This window comes from Cricetulus griseus, chromosome 2 (assembly GCF_003668045.3).
Source record: "Cricetulus griseus strain 17A/GY chromosome 2, alternate assembly CriGri-PICRH-1.0, whole genome shotgun sequence".
NCBI classification, from domain to species: Eukaryota; Metazoa; Chordata; class Mammalia; order Rodentia; family Cricetidae; genus Cricetulus; species Cricetulus griseus.
In genome coordinates, this window is record NC_048595.1 from 289267594 (window position 1) to 289281275 (window position 13682).

At 43.7% G+C, this 13682-nt stretch overlaps 2 protein-coding genes across 5 annotated transcripts in view; both read right to left on the bottom strand.

The window, feature by feature from the left end:
• Positions 1 to 13682, bottom strand: part of Prkn (parkin RBR E3 ubiquitin protein ligase) — a 1098850-nt gene that overhangs the window by 369999 nt on the left and 715169 nt on the right. The gene's annotated exons all lie outside the window — the stretch shown is intronic.
• Positions 6785 to 7337, bottom strand: LOC107980155 (nucleophosmin-like). Its single transcript, XM_035440442.1, has one exon. The coding sequence runs from the start codon at positions 7268 to 7270 to the stop codon at positions 6800 to 6802; it is 471 nt and encodes a 156-aa protein (XP_035296333.1). The 5' UTR covers positions 7271 to 7337; the 3' UTR covers positions 6785 to 6799.

Below are 13682 nucleotides of genomic sequence, written 5' to 3' on the forward strand. Positions count from 1 at the left end.
CTCCAAAGCCCTTTAAGAAAGACACGATCTCCACTGTCCCCAAAGGCTTGGCTTGCTGGCTCTGCCCATGTTCTTACCTATTTATTTTCATTGGTAAGAAATGAATGGTACTATGGCCATTCTGAGCTCTTTTGTGCCCTGCAAGTTCGCATCCCTAGTTGCAGCGATGAGGAAGGGGTGGGGTCAGTTTTCCCACACCTAGACCTTCAGAGCCAGTTATACTGTGTAGCCCAGTGGAGGTGTAGGGGCCACTCTCCAGAGTGCTGCAGTTAATGAGGGGCAGACACAGTTCTCCAACTCTTATGACCTCAGGGCTAGCTCTCCCATCTGAGGTGGGGTAGGGAGTGGGGGCTGGGGGAAGGGGGGATCTCTCCCCTGCTCATGCTATCACATGACAGATACATAATGGGACAGCACTCTTCCCTGCCTCAGGTGTTGATGGGGTGGGGATCTCTTCCCCTGCCCATGCTGCCACTGACAGGATTGCTCACGACTTTGGGGCTGGTTCACCCACACCTCTGTCAATAGGGCTGGCTGTACAGCTGGGGGCTGTTCTCCTCAGTGTTGCAGCTGGTGTGGAGCAGGGGCAGCTCTCCTGCTCTTATGACCACAGCTCTTCTGCTTGCCTCAGACATTGGGAGGAGTCCTTGTTTTCACTCAGGTAGCACAAATTGTACTTATGCTTCACTAAGATAACTAAGGTAGCAATGCTCAACATAGTTCCCCCAAATATGACCACAACTATCTTTTTTAAAATTAAAATAAACATTTAGCATAATAGGAGAAAAGCATTTAAAAGTATTTGTATAAGTTTTAAGAATTCAGCAAATTATACATGTCTGTTTGAAGTAAAAACAAGAAACTTTTTAGAACACTTTCCACAAAACAAGTCAAAAATATCTGTAAATTGGAAATATGTCTCCATGCATGGTAGTCATTGTCTCATGAGGATAATGAATTTTTAAAACAAAAGCTAAATGCCTCCTTCAATTCAAGGTACTTGATATTAAATCCCCCAAGTATCAGAATAGCTCTCTAGTCTGTTCTAGAATAGTATGCTAAGTGTTCTTAAACATATATTTTATTGCCATCAGGAAAGCACTGGAAATGTTTTCTTTTATATTCAAACTCCTTCCAAAAAGGCCCCGCTGCTACACTCTGACAAACATGCCTCCCACGACCATGCTGGGCTCCTGTGCAAATGCGCAATTCACAATTATAAGCAATTTTGCAAAATCTATGCTATTCTTCCCTGGAGGCGAAAATGCCTTGGAGTGGTTACCTCTGTGATTGGGTAATTTTCAGAGATGCTCATTATTGAGCCTTGTGTCAGACTCATTGGAAAACAGAATGTCCCTGCTACCTGGGACTGTCCTCCAAAAGGTTTGAACAATATTCTGTGCTCTTTCCCAGGACAAGGTATGCACCAGAACAAACAGAAGGTATCCGAGTGTGTGTTCTCTTGTCTAATGGCAGGGTGGGGCCCTGTTCCCAAAACTGGTGGTAGAGTAGACAGTGAGCAACAGGACTTTTTTTTTTTTCTTTTTTGTATGATTTAGCTCCTACCTTAGCTGGTTGCAAATCTCATTATCAACTTTACAGCTGTTTTTCTACATTGATTTATTTTTATGTTTAGATCAGAGAGAAGAATGGCAAAACTGCAGCCTGCAGGTCTGTTTGGAAGGTAAACTTCGAATTAGGCTGTTGTTGATTTACACCTGCGTGCTATACTTAGCATGGAGGCAAAGTTAAGCACATGTTGTAGATAGTTACTCCTGCTGCTACTATGACAGCCACAGAAGCTGCACGGGGCCTGGAACAATAGCCTCCTCCAGAAACAGCACTGTCTAAAGCAGAGATTAAGTAAATAAGTTCTGATGATGGTGGTGGAATTGCATCCAACGAGAGCTCTTTGTCTCTCTGAAACCAGGGTCTTTTATCACCCAGTTAGTTAATATTGACCATAAAGCTTCACCCAAAACATGGTCCAATGGATAGGGCATATTACAGTTCAAAAAGGAGGGAGAAAACTGCCTGAAATTGCCTTGAGGTGGCTTGGAGGGTGCATTGTTCAGATTCTTTGACTCTCTGGTCCCATTATTACAGGGTCTAGTGTTCTACTCCAGAGCACAACACTTGAAATTCGGGCAAATGCTGCTTCCTTTTCTATATATATCAGGAAAAGAGAACAGCTGGAAATTAGTCTTTGGGCTGGGGTCCTAGCTCAATGTCATAACACAGAACCCAGCTTCTTAAAACATGGGCAATGACTTTGCATGGCAGCAAGAAACTGATTGTAGGGTGGGCGTGGGTTGTAAAAATTTGGCAACAGTGCAAACTTTCTGAATAGACCATGAAGAAATATTGATTTGAAGTCAAATCCATGATGAATCTAAGATGATTCTGGCATGGCTAGACCGTGCTGCATCAGTGATGTTACATAGTGTTAGTTCTGACCAAGTGACATGTACACTTTGCACTTCATACTCTGCCACACAGTATGACATCAATGATGCTTCCTGGACACCATGGATAGGGTTTAAGACTAGCACATGCTGTGAAGTGCCTTTTCTGTGCATATAAAAGTTTCTGTTCTCATAGGAACACTCTTTAACCACAGATAACAGAGATGTCTACTGTGCTCCATCCACCACTCTGCCCTAAGTAAGAAACAAGTTAGTACATCTCTGGGTTGTACTACACTCAAAGGTTTGATTTTTAAGAATCATTGTCTGATTCGCTGGCTTGAATTTCATTAAAAGTCATTCAGTGAATTTGGCTTAGGATTAGGATAGAATTTCCAATCACTTTGGAAACAACCCTAAACATACTTCTGACATTTTGTGGTACATATTTATGTGAAGTAGTGTTCTCAGCACTGATGATTGGAAAACAAAAGTCAACTCTGAAAAACACTGAAGATGGCCTAGATCTCACAGAATCAAATATTCAGCCAAGATTCACTTCTTCATAGAAAGATATGTATGCTCAATTTCATTTTTAAATAGACGGTAAGGTTATTTGTATAATGAAGAATTGCTTTATGATAAATTTCTTGGTAATTCATTCTCAATACATGTTGGAATTTTGTACCTATTTTATATTCCTAAATATCCATGATCACATAAAAATTTCATGGGTGGAAAGGGGTCATGGATGATAAAAGTTTAGAAACACAAGCACATAGCGTTGTGTAGTGAGAGATCGAACTACACACCTGTAGCCCTGACCATGCCCGTTTGGGTGTGGTCACAGGTGTGTACATGAACGTGTGGGGTTTGTCCTGGAGTCTGGGACAGGCTTGCTCTCTCTTCCTTCTGGTTGGGTCACAGGGAGCAGCCTGGGAGGATCCTTGGAGCTGGAGCTTGTGGCCATCATCCCCCTCTTCTGTAAATGCATTCTCCCCAAATAAACGCCACTTAACCTATACTGAGTCTAGTGAATCTTGATCCCACTCAGCAGCCGGTGATTCCATTCCAAGCAGCTTAGGAATTATCATAGCAGAGATGTAGCACTGTTAGATGCCATGGCTCTCTGAGGTTGTTAAAATAGTTTAACTATGTTTCTATGGAAGCCATTCTCCTTAATTTGTAGCAGAAGGGGTCCTGGCTGGGATTGTGAGTGGTGGGTAAAAGAGTACTTTGGAACCTTGCATCTGGGGACATGGCACCTGATGCCCAAATGTGATTAGTACAGGAGCCCCAGAAAAAGATATACCCCAGAGTCTATGCTATCTCTGTCTTTAGTGATGACATTCCAAAAATGAGACTGTATGTACAAAGTATGTTTCCTGTTACTTCACATAGGAAAAAAATGTATGCCTGATTCATTTAAGATAACAAGTTGAGTTGGTATAATAAACTGCTTACATTGTTTTCCTTCTTTCTTAAATTCTTGTATTTTCTTTCTGCAAAGCAAGGTGTTAGATATGCCCAAAATCATACAACCTAAGAGATCCCCGATACCCTACATTCAAGCAAGGACTTGGAAACTATACTCATGATCTCACCATATGATCAAGGCAGTCAGGAATGCTGCCTGTCAGAGAAGTATCAACCTATAGAGGGCTCCGTGATGCGTCCCCTCGCCTCCCCATGGAAGACTCTCTACTGAAGACAGCCCGGAAAATCGGCCTTGTAGTGCAAACGGAATTGAATGATTTTAATTAGAGTGGTTGTTGAGGAATGCCAAACTGTCTTCACAACCCAATATCCATGTACCATTTGATACTTGTCATGTTCAGCTCAAAGGGAATGATTGTTTCCACAGCTTATCACTATGTTGAGGAAAACAAGATTAGGAAGAAAACTCGAGTTTTACCTTTTAACCACAAAACTTGAAAGAAGCCTAAGTTGCAGTGTCAAGCTTCTTGTGTCAATCTCAAGTTTCCAGTACCCATTGTGAGGCTGGAGATACAACCGTGTTGAAAGGGAAGCTGCCATACGTGTTTGCTAGTGGGAAGTGTGTCTAGTACCTTTATGTAAGATTACATTTTAATTATCTTGAGTTCAGAATTATTTTCATTTTAAGATGAGGAAATAAGCCTGTTATATAGTGTAGCAGGTCTGCCATTTACTCAGCATCATCTGAACACAGAGTTTGTCCTCTGTTCATAGACCTGAATCCTACATGTGTAGCATATAAGCAAGTCCTTCCACATAAAAACTGTGCGACAAAGACATCAAATTTATACCTTTCTAAAGACTGCCACTGTCAGGCTAAACTCTTCTCTGTATCCCCAGCCTTTATTGAGATCACTTTCTTCATGCCCCCTCTCCGATGCTCAGGTAGGACTGGCCAATGGCCATGCCACAGCTTAAGAAATCAAGAAATTTGAGACTTTGGGGACAAGGGTACATAATAAAGAGTCATATCTGTGTTGGTGGTAAAGGAGGTGTGCACAATTGCTTTTCAGAAAGACACAAATGTCCTTTCTCCCCTCCATTCCCATTCTAGTTTGACTCTGTGTGGGGATCAGGCTTGGCCATGAAGACACAGACAAGGCCCAAAGGAATGAGAGAGCAAAAGATCATTGCTACTTAGAAGGAAAACACCCACCGTCTGAAACACCGGCCCTGGGCAAGAACTTCCTGCAACTGGCTGTGAGCCATTATAGTCTAGATTCCATTGGTGGCAGCATTTTAAATCTCCAAGTATTAAAAACATTTATAGAGGCTGCAGATCTTGACCATCCATCCTGGAGAATGAAGGGCCAAGATAGGACCACAGATTTCACCTAGCTCCTGCCACCTCAGAGCATGCCAAATGTTTTTTCTCTCTATGTCACATGGGGCGGGGTTATCGGATCCTTCCTGAAATGCATGCTGGTGGGTCTAGATTTTCAAAGTAGACACTTGGTAGACAGGCCCCAGTATTCCAAGGTAGGAGATATCGATGTGCCAGAGACCGGCTGATGCATGTGGGGGGTGCTGAGGGAAGAAAGTAAACAGGCATATGCATATGCTATTCCAACCCCATTGAACATCAGTTATAAACAGGCTTCATGTTCAATCAGTTCTCTCTGAATCTGGGGATACATAATATCCAGAAACTAGTTAGGTATCTAGATGATGATTGAGAAGCTGAACCAAATCTGTATTAAAAGTCCTAGGCCTAGTGCCTCAGAATATGACTGTAAATGGAAACTGGACCTTTAAGAAAGGAATGCAGACAACTTATGACTGTTTGGATATGCCCTTATAGGAATAGGCTACTGGGTACAGACACACACAGGAAGGTGCCATGTGAAGACACAGGGAGGAAATTGGCCATCAGAAAGTCCCCAGCTTGGAGAAACTGACATAATGCAACCTTGATCTTGAATGTGTAGACTCCATAGCTGTGGGAAAATAAATTTCGATTGTTTAAGCGTTTGAGTGTGAGGTACTTTTTATGACATCCCAAACAAGCTAATACAGTGACCTATTACAAAAGCTGTGCAAGCATTTGGAAAGAGCTGATACTGAGGTTGGGGATCTAGCTCAGTGGTCAAGCCCTTCCAGGAAGGAACTGTTATTGGCAGCAAAGACAAGAGGGGGAAAAAAGGCAAGAACATTAGGGGAAAAAAAAAAAGAAAATACAAGAGGTTAACGTCTCCAAACTCAGTAGAATAGACCATACATGATATCCTGAATGACATGTAGATGTCAGTACCGTAAACTGCCTGTTCAGTATCTTATATTATGATCATATTGACGTTAGACTATTAAACCACTCCTCTTCGTTAAATCGATGTGCATTCAAAACATTAAACTTTTTCACTGTCCTGCTTAAGAACCAAATAGTCTAAACGCTCATGAATATGTAAATCAACCCCTCTAAGCACATTATTAATTATTTGGAAGACAGTTGGAGGTCACCAGCTCACACCAATTTCTATGCTTGAAGTCTCATTAACACAAGACATCACACAGTGAGAGAGAATAAAGTTTATCATGGTTACTAAATGTGTGTGTGTGTGGGGGGGGGCTGCGTGTGAATATACATACAAAATAACATTCAGCACTGAGTCCAGGGCCATGAGGCCCCAAATGAAATGTGCATCATCCAGGATAATGGTGGTGGCTGAGGAACACAATCTGTGTCAGAGAGTGTCCAGGTGTGCCAAACCCTAAGCAAAGAGGGCTGTGAGCAGGACAAGAATGCCCACCAACTACTGCTCCCGGCAGGAGGCAGCCTGAAGCCAGGTTATACATTAACAGAGCCACACCCCTTATCTAGAGAAAAGTGACTGCTACATATCCCCAGTTGCCTGTGCCTGGCTTCCCGTCTTTGCCGTGTAGCTCAGATCACATATTGACTAAACCTGATTCCTGGCAGTGCAGGACCTCCTTTCCTTGGGGGAACCTTTAATAATGGACACCTTGAGTTTTACATCCTCCTCATCTTCATCTTCTGACTCTGCACCTTCCTCTACAGCTACTAGGTGCTGTCCACTAATGTGCACAGGCCCTGAACCGCACCTCAACCGTAAGACCACAGGTGGTGTAATTTCAAAGCCACCAAGGGAAACTGTTGGTTGTACGGACATTTTCAAAGTTGCCAGTGTTATTTTAATTGGACTGCCTTCATAGTTCATTGCTTCTGCCTCTACCATGTGTAATTCATCTTTTGCCCCTGCCCCTAAACTAACCATTTTTAGTGACAACTGGTGTTCATTCTCATCATTATCCACCTTAAAGTGATAATCTTTGTCAGCTTTTAGTTCACAACCGAAAAGGTAGTTCTGTGGCCTAAGAGGGCTCATGTCAATGTCCATCGAGTCTTCCATCAGGTGGAGACATGCACTTCGGTGTGCGAGATATCGGACGGAGGAAACTGCCTACTGCTCCTCAGAACAGACACGCAGGACAGAATCTGGCAAGCGATCTGCCCCTGGAGGTGGTAGCAAAGTTCCACAGAAAAAAGTAAAAATCGATGAAGATGAGGAGGAGGAGGATGATGAAGATGATGATGAAGAAGATGATGATGATTTTGATGATGAAGAAACTGAGAAAAAGTTCCAGTGAAGAAATCTGTATGAGATACCCCAGCCAAAAATGCACAAAAATCAAACCAAAATGGAAAAGACTTAAAACCATCAACACCAAGATCAAAAGGTCAAGAGTCCTTCAAAAAAACAGAAAAAAAAACCCTCCTAAAACCCCCAAAGGACCTAGTTCTGTAGAAGACATTAAGGCAAAAATGCAAGCAAGTATAGAAAAAGGTGGTTCTCTTCCCAAAGTGGAAGCCAAGTTCATTAATTATGTGAAGAATTGCTTCCAGATGACTGACCAGGAGGCTATTCAAGATCTCTGGCAGTGGAGGAAGTCTCTTTAAGAAAATGATTTAACAGTTTGAAATACTCCGTCTTACTTAATTTCTGTAACAGTTGATATATCTGGCTGTCCTTTTTATAATGCAAAGTGAAAACTTTCCCTACTTTGTTTGATAAATGTTGTCCAGGTTCTATGCCAAGAATGTGTTGTCTAAAATGCCTGTTTAGTTTTCAAGGATGGACCCCACCCTTTACTTGGTTTTAAGTATGTATGGAGTGTTATGAGAGGACACAGTAATAGTGGTGGTCAGATGTGGAAATGGCAGGGAGACAAAAATATACATGTGAGATAAACTCAGTATTTTAATAAAGTGTAAAAAAAAAAAAAAAGAATGGACACCTTGCTTTGTCTGGCAGGAATGAAGCCCGCTTTGGATCCCTGCAGCACTTCTTGCAGTGGTATTTGGGAAATCTTTCCTTAAAGGTGGATCAGAAATCTCACTTTCTCTCCTCCCTCCCCCAAACCTAACAACCCACAGAGCAATTAAAAATGAACCAGTGGATCTGAGTCAGCAAGTGTGTGTATTTAAAAATCTAAAGTAAATTGTGCCTCAAACACACCTAAGTTTTTTCCACCTACAGGGTATAAATGAGCCCAACTTTGTTTCTGAACAAACTTGTGACAGCATGCAAAAATGTGTAGCCTGTGAAGACAAAGCATGCACTGCATTTCCTGAGGCCCCAGAGGCTGGAGAGTGTGCCATACACCAGGTGCATACCATCGCATGCCTCTAAGCATCTCCTCGGCTACACTATGTGGACCATAGCTCAGGAGCTTCCCAGCCACTAAGGTGCTCTGATCTAAGCTATGGGGTGGGCTGGAGCTGCTGAGGGTGGGGGTTCCCTCAGGACTGAGGCTATGACAGTAGACAGCAGTACAGGTGAGAAGGGGGCATGAGACAGGCTGTGAGCTAGGCTTCTTAAATGTCGTCAGCACCAGACACCAATGGCTATGTGATCTCCTGTCAACCACACAATGCTTGTTGGCCACTACTAACAGTTTGCTCTTATACTTTTGCCTGTATGCTCAAATATAGATGACAACTGAGGCAAGAAGAGAAATGCACAAAGCCAGCACCTGGTGCAATAATAAAATTTATAAAATTCAACTAGGAATGAAATCTATGAATGTTGGGTAGGGTGCATCTTAGTATTCAGGCATCTGTACTGGCCTGTCCTTGGGGTTCTGATAGGATATGCACTCAGCTGCAGCCACTAAGAGCACCACCTGTGCACAGTCTTTATGTTCCCTTTTAAAAGGGCCCTGCCCACCTCCCATCCTCTCTCTCTCTCTCTCTCTCTCTCTCTCTCTCTCTCTCTCTCTCTCTCTCTCTCTTTGTCTGTTAGACCTTCTCTCTCCCCCTCTTTCTTCTCTCTCCCTGTCTTTCCTTTCTCCTCTCTCCTGCTGCCCCTGTCTCCGGAGGCTGGTCACCCCCTTTCCCTTTTCCCTTTATACAACCCCTTTCCCTAATTATATAAAAAAAACCCTCTGCTCAAACCCTGTCCCATGGTGTCTTTTACTGGCACGACACTTGGCACTTTTCTTAAATTACAACAGTGCACATCACAGCTCGGCGACCAGGAACACCACCGGAAATGGCAGTATTCTGGGGAAGGCAGTTTAGTAAAAACCTATCTAGGACCAAGCTGGAAGCTTAAAGCTTTGTAACCCCAGCTATTTAGGTGTATGCACATGGATGGTGACACTGTAAGAAATGCCATTGGATGATTCACAAGCAGAAAGAAGGCAGATGTGTCGGGGGAGGTCACATGGGAACTGCAGGCAATGTTCCTACTCTTGATCTGGGGGTGGTTGCCAAAGCTTCCTATCACCATCCATGTTCTTAACTACACACACGTGTGTGTTTGAGGCATGTGCACTGCATGTGGCTTGCCATACACTGCATGTTATATAAAACCACTTAAAATGACTGACTCAACGGTCAGTTAATGTCCACTGACTGCTGCTGTAATCTTTAGGCTTCAGAAGAGTTCTCTCTAGACTGATAATGTCTAATGTAGAGATTCAAAGTTGGGCTGAATCACAAAGTAGGGTAAAAGACACAGCAGGAAAGCGCCCCAAAACAACTCCTGCACCTATCCCAAGCTGTCACAGGCATCTGTCCAGAGCTCCTTGGATAAGTAATGAACTCACTGTTCCCCTAGCACAACCAAGCAGAATAGTCTCCTTAAGAGTACTTATTTTTAGCCAGGTGCAGTGGCACACACCTTTTATCCCAGCACTCCAGAGGCAGAGGCAGGTGGATTCCTGTGAGTTGGAGGTCAGCCTGGACTACATAGTGAGTTTCAGGACAGCCTGGGCTGTGTAGAGAAACTGTCTCAAAAGCAAAACAAACAAACAAAAAAGGAGTGTTTACTTTTAGCCATGTGAGACACCAAAGGGAAGGAAAAATAACAAGAAAAGGCGTTTGGAACAGAGATATTCCAGCAAATTGAGAATCGGCCAGTTTCACAGAGGCATGGAGAAATCGTTCTTTGTAACACACTAAAGACGGGTATATGCTTCAAACGAACATAAAAGTTTGCTGGAGCTTCCGTGGTAGGATTTCTATAAAGGCAGCAATTGCAGGGCCAGATAGATGGCCAGACAGACAGGCCCTTGTTGATGTAGCTGAATGAGCTACATCATCAGTTTGCCCTACATCTCTCTTTCTGGTCCTTGTCTGTGTACCAGTCACTCCTTATAATGAAGTAACTTGATGGAGTGTTGCTTCTGCTGTGGGCAGGGAGAGGAGTGCAGGAAGAGCACGTGATGAAGTGTGCTTTTTGCCAGACTCTGCACCCTGCTGGGACTGCTCTGCTTGCAGCCCTATTTGTGCTCACTCTTGGGCACACACTGGTCTCTGTCTCCCAAGTCCCCCTCAGGCCTCCGGGTACACTGTGTACTTAACATGTGCATCCAAGGATCTGGGCTGTGCTGTGGGAACATGGGAGGAAGTGGTATAGTCCACCACCTGACCACTGCCTCACCTGTGTGGCTTATGGGCAGCACTCCTGTGCCAACTGCCCATGACTTAGTAGGCGTTTGAATTTCTGAAGATGAACCATGAGATAGCAGAAATCACCACGGTGTCTCTGAGTAGTGCTGTAGGGCAGAGGTCCCACAGTCAGCCACCATGTGGAAGGGAACTTTGGCCATGCAAAGCCATTGAGTTTGGGGGATAGCTTTATTTATAGAAGGTAGACTAGTCTTCATCTATACTACCCCAGGCTTCTAAATAAAAAGAAAACCATCAAAACTTCTTTATCTTTTGAGTAATTTAGCAGTTTTGATGGTTTAATTTCAAGGCAGAAGGAATACTGATTTTGGTTAAAGAGAAGAGAAGAAAAGGTAATGGTTTGTTGGTTGGTGTATTTCCCCCATTTTCCAATGTGGTTTTAGGAATCATATTGATTTAATTCCCTGTATATATCTGGGAGAACAACACTTAAAAGCCAGAAAACAATTCTTTGTATTACACATTGTATATAGCATCCTCACTGAAACCCAGGCTTCTTATCTCTAAAGATGTCAGGAGTACATTAGCATCTCAAAAGAACTGTCTGACTCATGCTGCAATACCTTGAACAAAGACCCTGAGGACCCTAGAAGACTGTGGATGTGATGGTTGGTTGGTCTTCTCTGCAATATGGCTTTTTCTTCCACGGGTGACATAGCCATCCCATTGCCATTTTGGAATAGAGTCCTTGGCCCAGTGGTAACAGTGAAAGGACTAATAGAGTGACAATCTGGCCTACAGTAGTAGTAATAGAGCTACTGGGTTCTCTAGGAGATGGTGAAGCAGGTCTTAGGGTTCCAGCCACTACTCCCTCAAACTCTCCACTAGGTGCAAGCGGTGATGGGAAATTCTACAGTGTTCAGGAAGTAGGTTTACTGAAAGAGGGACTCTATCACAAAGTTTCCTTGAGGTTACCATCCATGCTAGGGGAGCACAGCTGTTAGGGGTGACACTTGTTTCTGTAAATAGTCCCCCACCCGTGCTCAATATATAACCTAAAAAATACTCATTGGCTCACCGAGTCAGAATTTGTTGGACCCCTTACTTCAGTCTGTCATCCGGGCTCTATCTATTGTGATCAGATTGTTTGTTGGTATCTCCCCAGGAAAAGTTCACACAACAATCTTCCTGTCACTTTGATGGGACTGAGAAACACACTTGTGTGAATGATTCTAGAGATGGTGAAGGAAGGAGGAAGACGTGCTTTAAAGGTGGGCACCATCCAAGAATGGGGCTGGGCACCCTGAGGGAATGCAGGGGGAAACAGGAGGAAGCTCTACAGCACAGCCAGGCTCCCTCTCTGCTCTCTGGCCACCATGATATGAGCTGACTTGCTCCACCATGTGCTCTCTGTCCTGACGAACTGTGAAATTCAAGGCCCTAGCTCTGTTATATGAATTTGAGATTAATGAAAGTGAAGGTTTGAAACACACCATTCTGCAGAAAGGGACTGCAGCACAGAGAGAAGGCAAAATGGCTGGTGTGGCATTTGGTATGAGACAGAGGTTGTTAAAGTCCCTGACTGTAAGAAACACCTGCCCCCTTTCCCCAACGGCTGGCACAGCTGGGAGTTACAGTCCTTCAGCCTCTCCAGCAGAGCCCCTTGGTAAATCCTTATTCTGTTAGTTCAGGACACAGAGCCTTATCTAATGACTATTTTGAGCTTGAGACTGGTCCCTCTTCTGAGAGCTTTCCACTTCTCAGAGCTCTGAGACTGGCAGGTTCCTGCGGTCAGCTAGAGGCAAAGGGCCTAGAACCTCCTGTGTATCTGTGACTCCTGGTAAGCTCTGAGAACACCTCCAACTGAAAATTGGTTGTAGCGTTCATTTCTTACAGGACTGACACTTCTGAAACTTAGGGTGAAATAAATCCTTCCTCATGTAAGCTGCTTCTGTCAGGTAATTTGTCATTGTGATGAGAAGTCTGAACACAAAATTATATGCAAAGCGACCCAGGACCAGAAAAGTAGCAACCCCAACCCAAACACACTTGTTAATCATGGCAATGTCCAGGGATTCTCTTGGGAAGATGGAAGCCATTGCTATGGAACCTCAAGGTCATGAGACACCCATGTTGTTCAGGTGTAGGATGAGTCATATGTGTGTCACTCACAGCCCTCATCTCATGAATTCTAAAATAAATCACCCCAAATTCTGAAGCTCCACCAACTTAGTGAGTGCTCAGCCTTGAGAGTACACCCAGAGGGTCCACTGACATTTCAAAGCAGTTCCCAGAATGCAATGTTAGTAACTGCAGGTACGACAGAACGACAGTGGATACTTCAGAAGCTCTCTGTGGTTTCCCTGAAAGCCCCTAATTTTATATAAAAGTTTTTCACAGCTTCTGGAAACAGGCTGTTTTGCCTGTGTTTGACAGTCTCATTTTTTAACTCTAGTAACATTTACGAAAGGCCTGTGCTGGCTAGCATACCAAAGATCGGGGATAAAGCAGACCTAGGCAGAGGCCTTTACACTCATCACTGACATGGCCTTCTGTCCACACTCTTGCTGCCTGTAGTGTACTAAGCGCTGGTGGCATCCCCAGGAGCCCATCAATTACCTGTGCTCAAGCATGGCCTGGTACAAGAAACTATAAAGAATCATGTGACTGAAATGGTCACCAGAGTTTGTAAATCAGTCCCTGAAAGAAGCTAAACAACAGAGTAGTGGCAGCACAGATGGACTTTGGCACTGGGTACACAAAGGAAGAAGTCTTAGCCTCATTAGCTTCCAGTGTAACTGAAACCACACTACCTGTGATGGTTGACCTTCAAGATGTCTTCTTGACTGCATCTACAGTCACCATGGAAACAAAAACACCACTACATATGTCCATGATGATGTTTA

Bases quoted from the DNA above. Each gene is read 5' to 3' on its own strand.
- LOC107980155 (XM_035440442.1), bottom strand. From the start codon at position 7,270: ATGGAAGACTCGATGGACATTGACATGAGCCCTCTTAGGCCACAGAAC.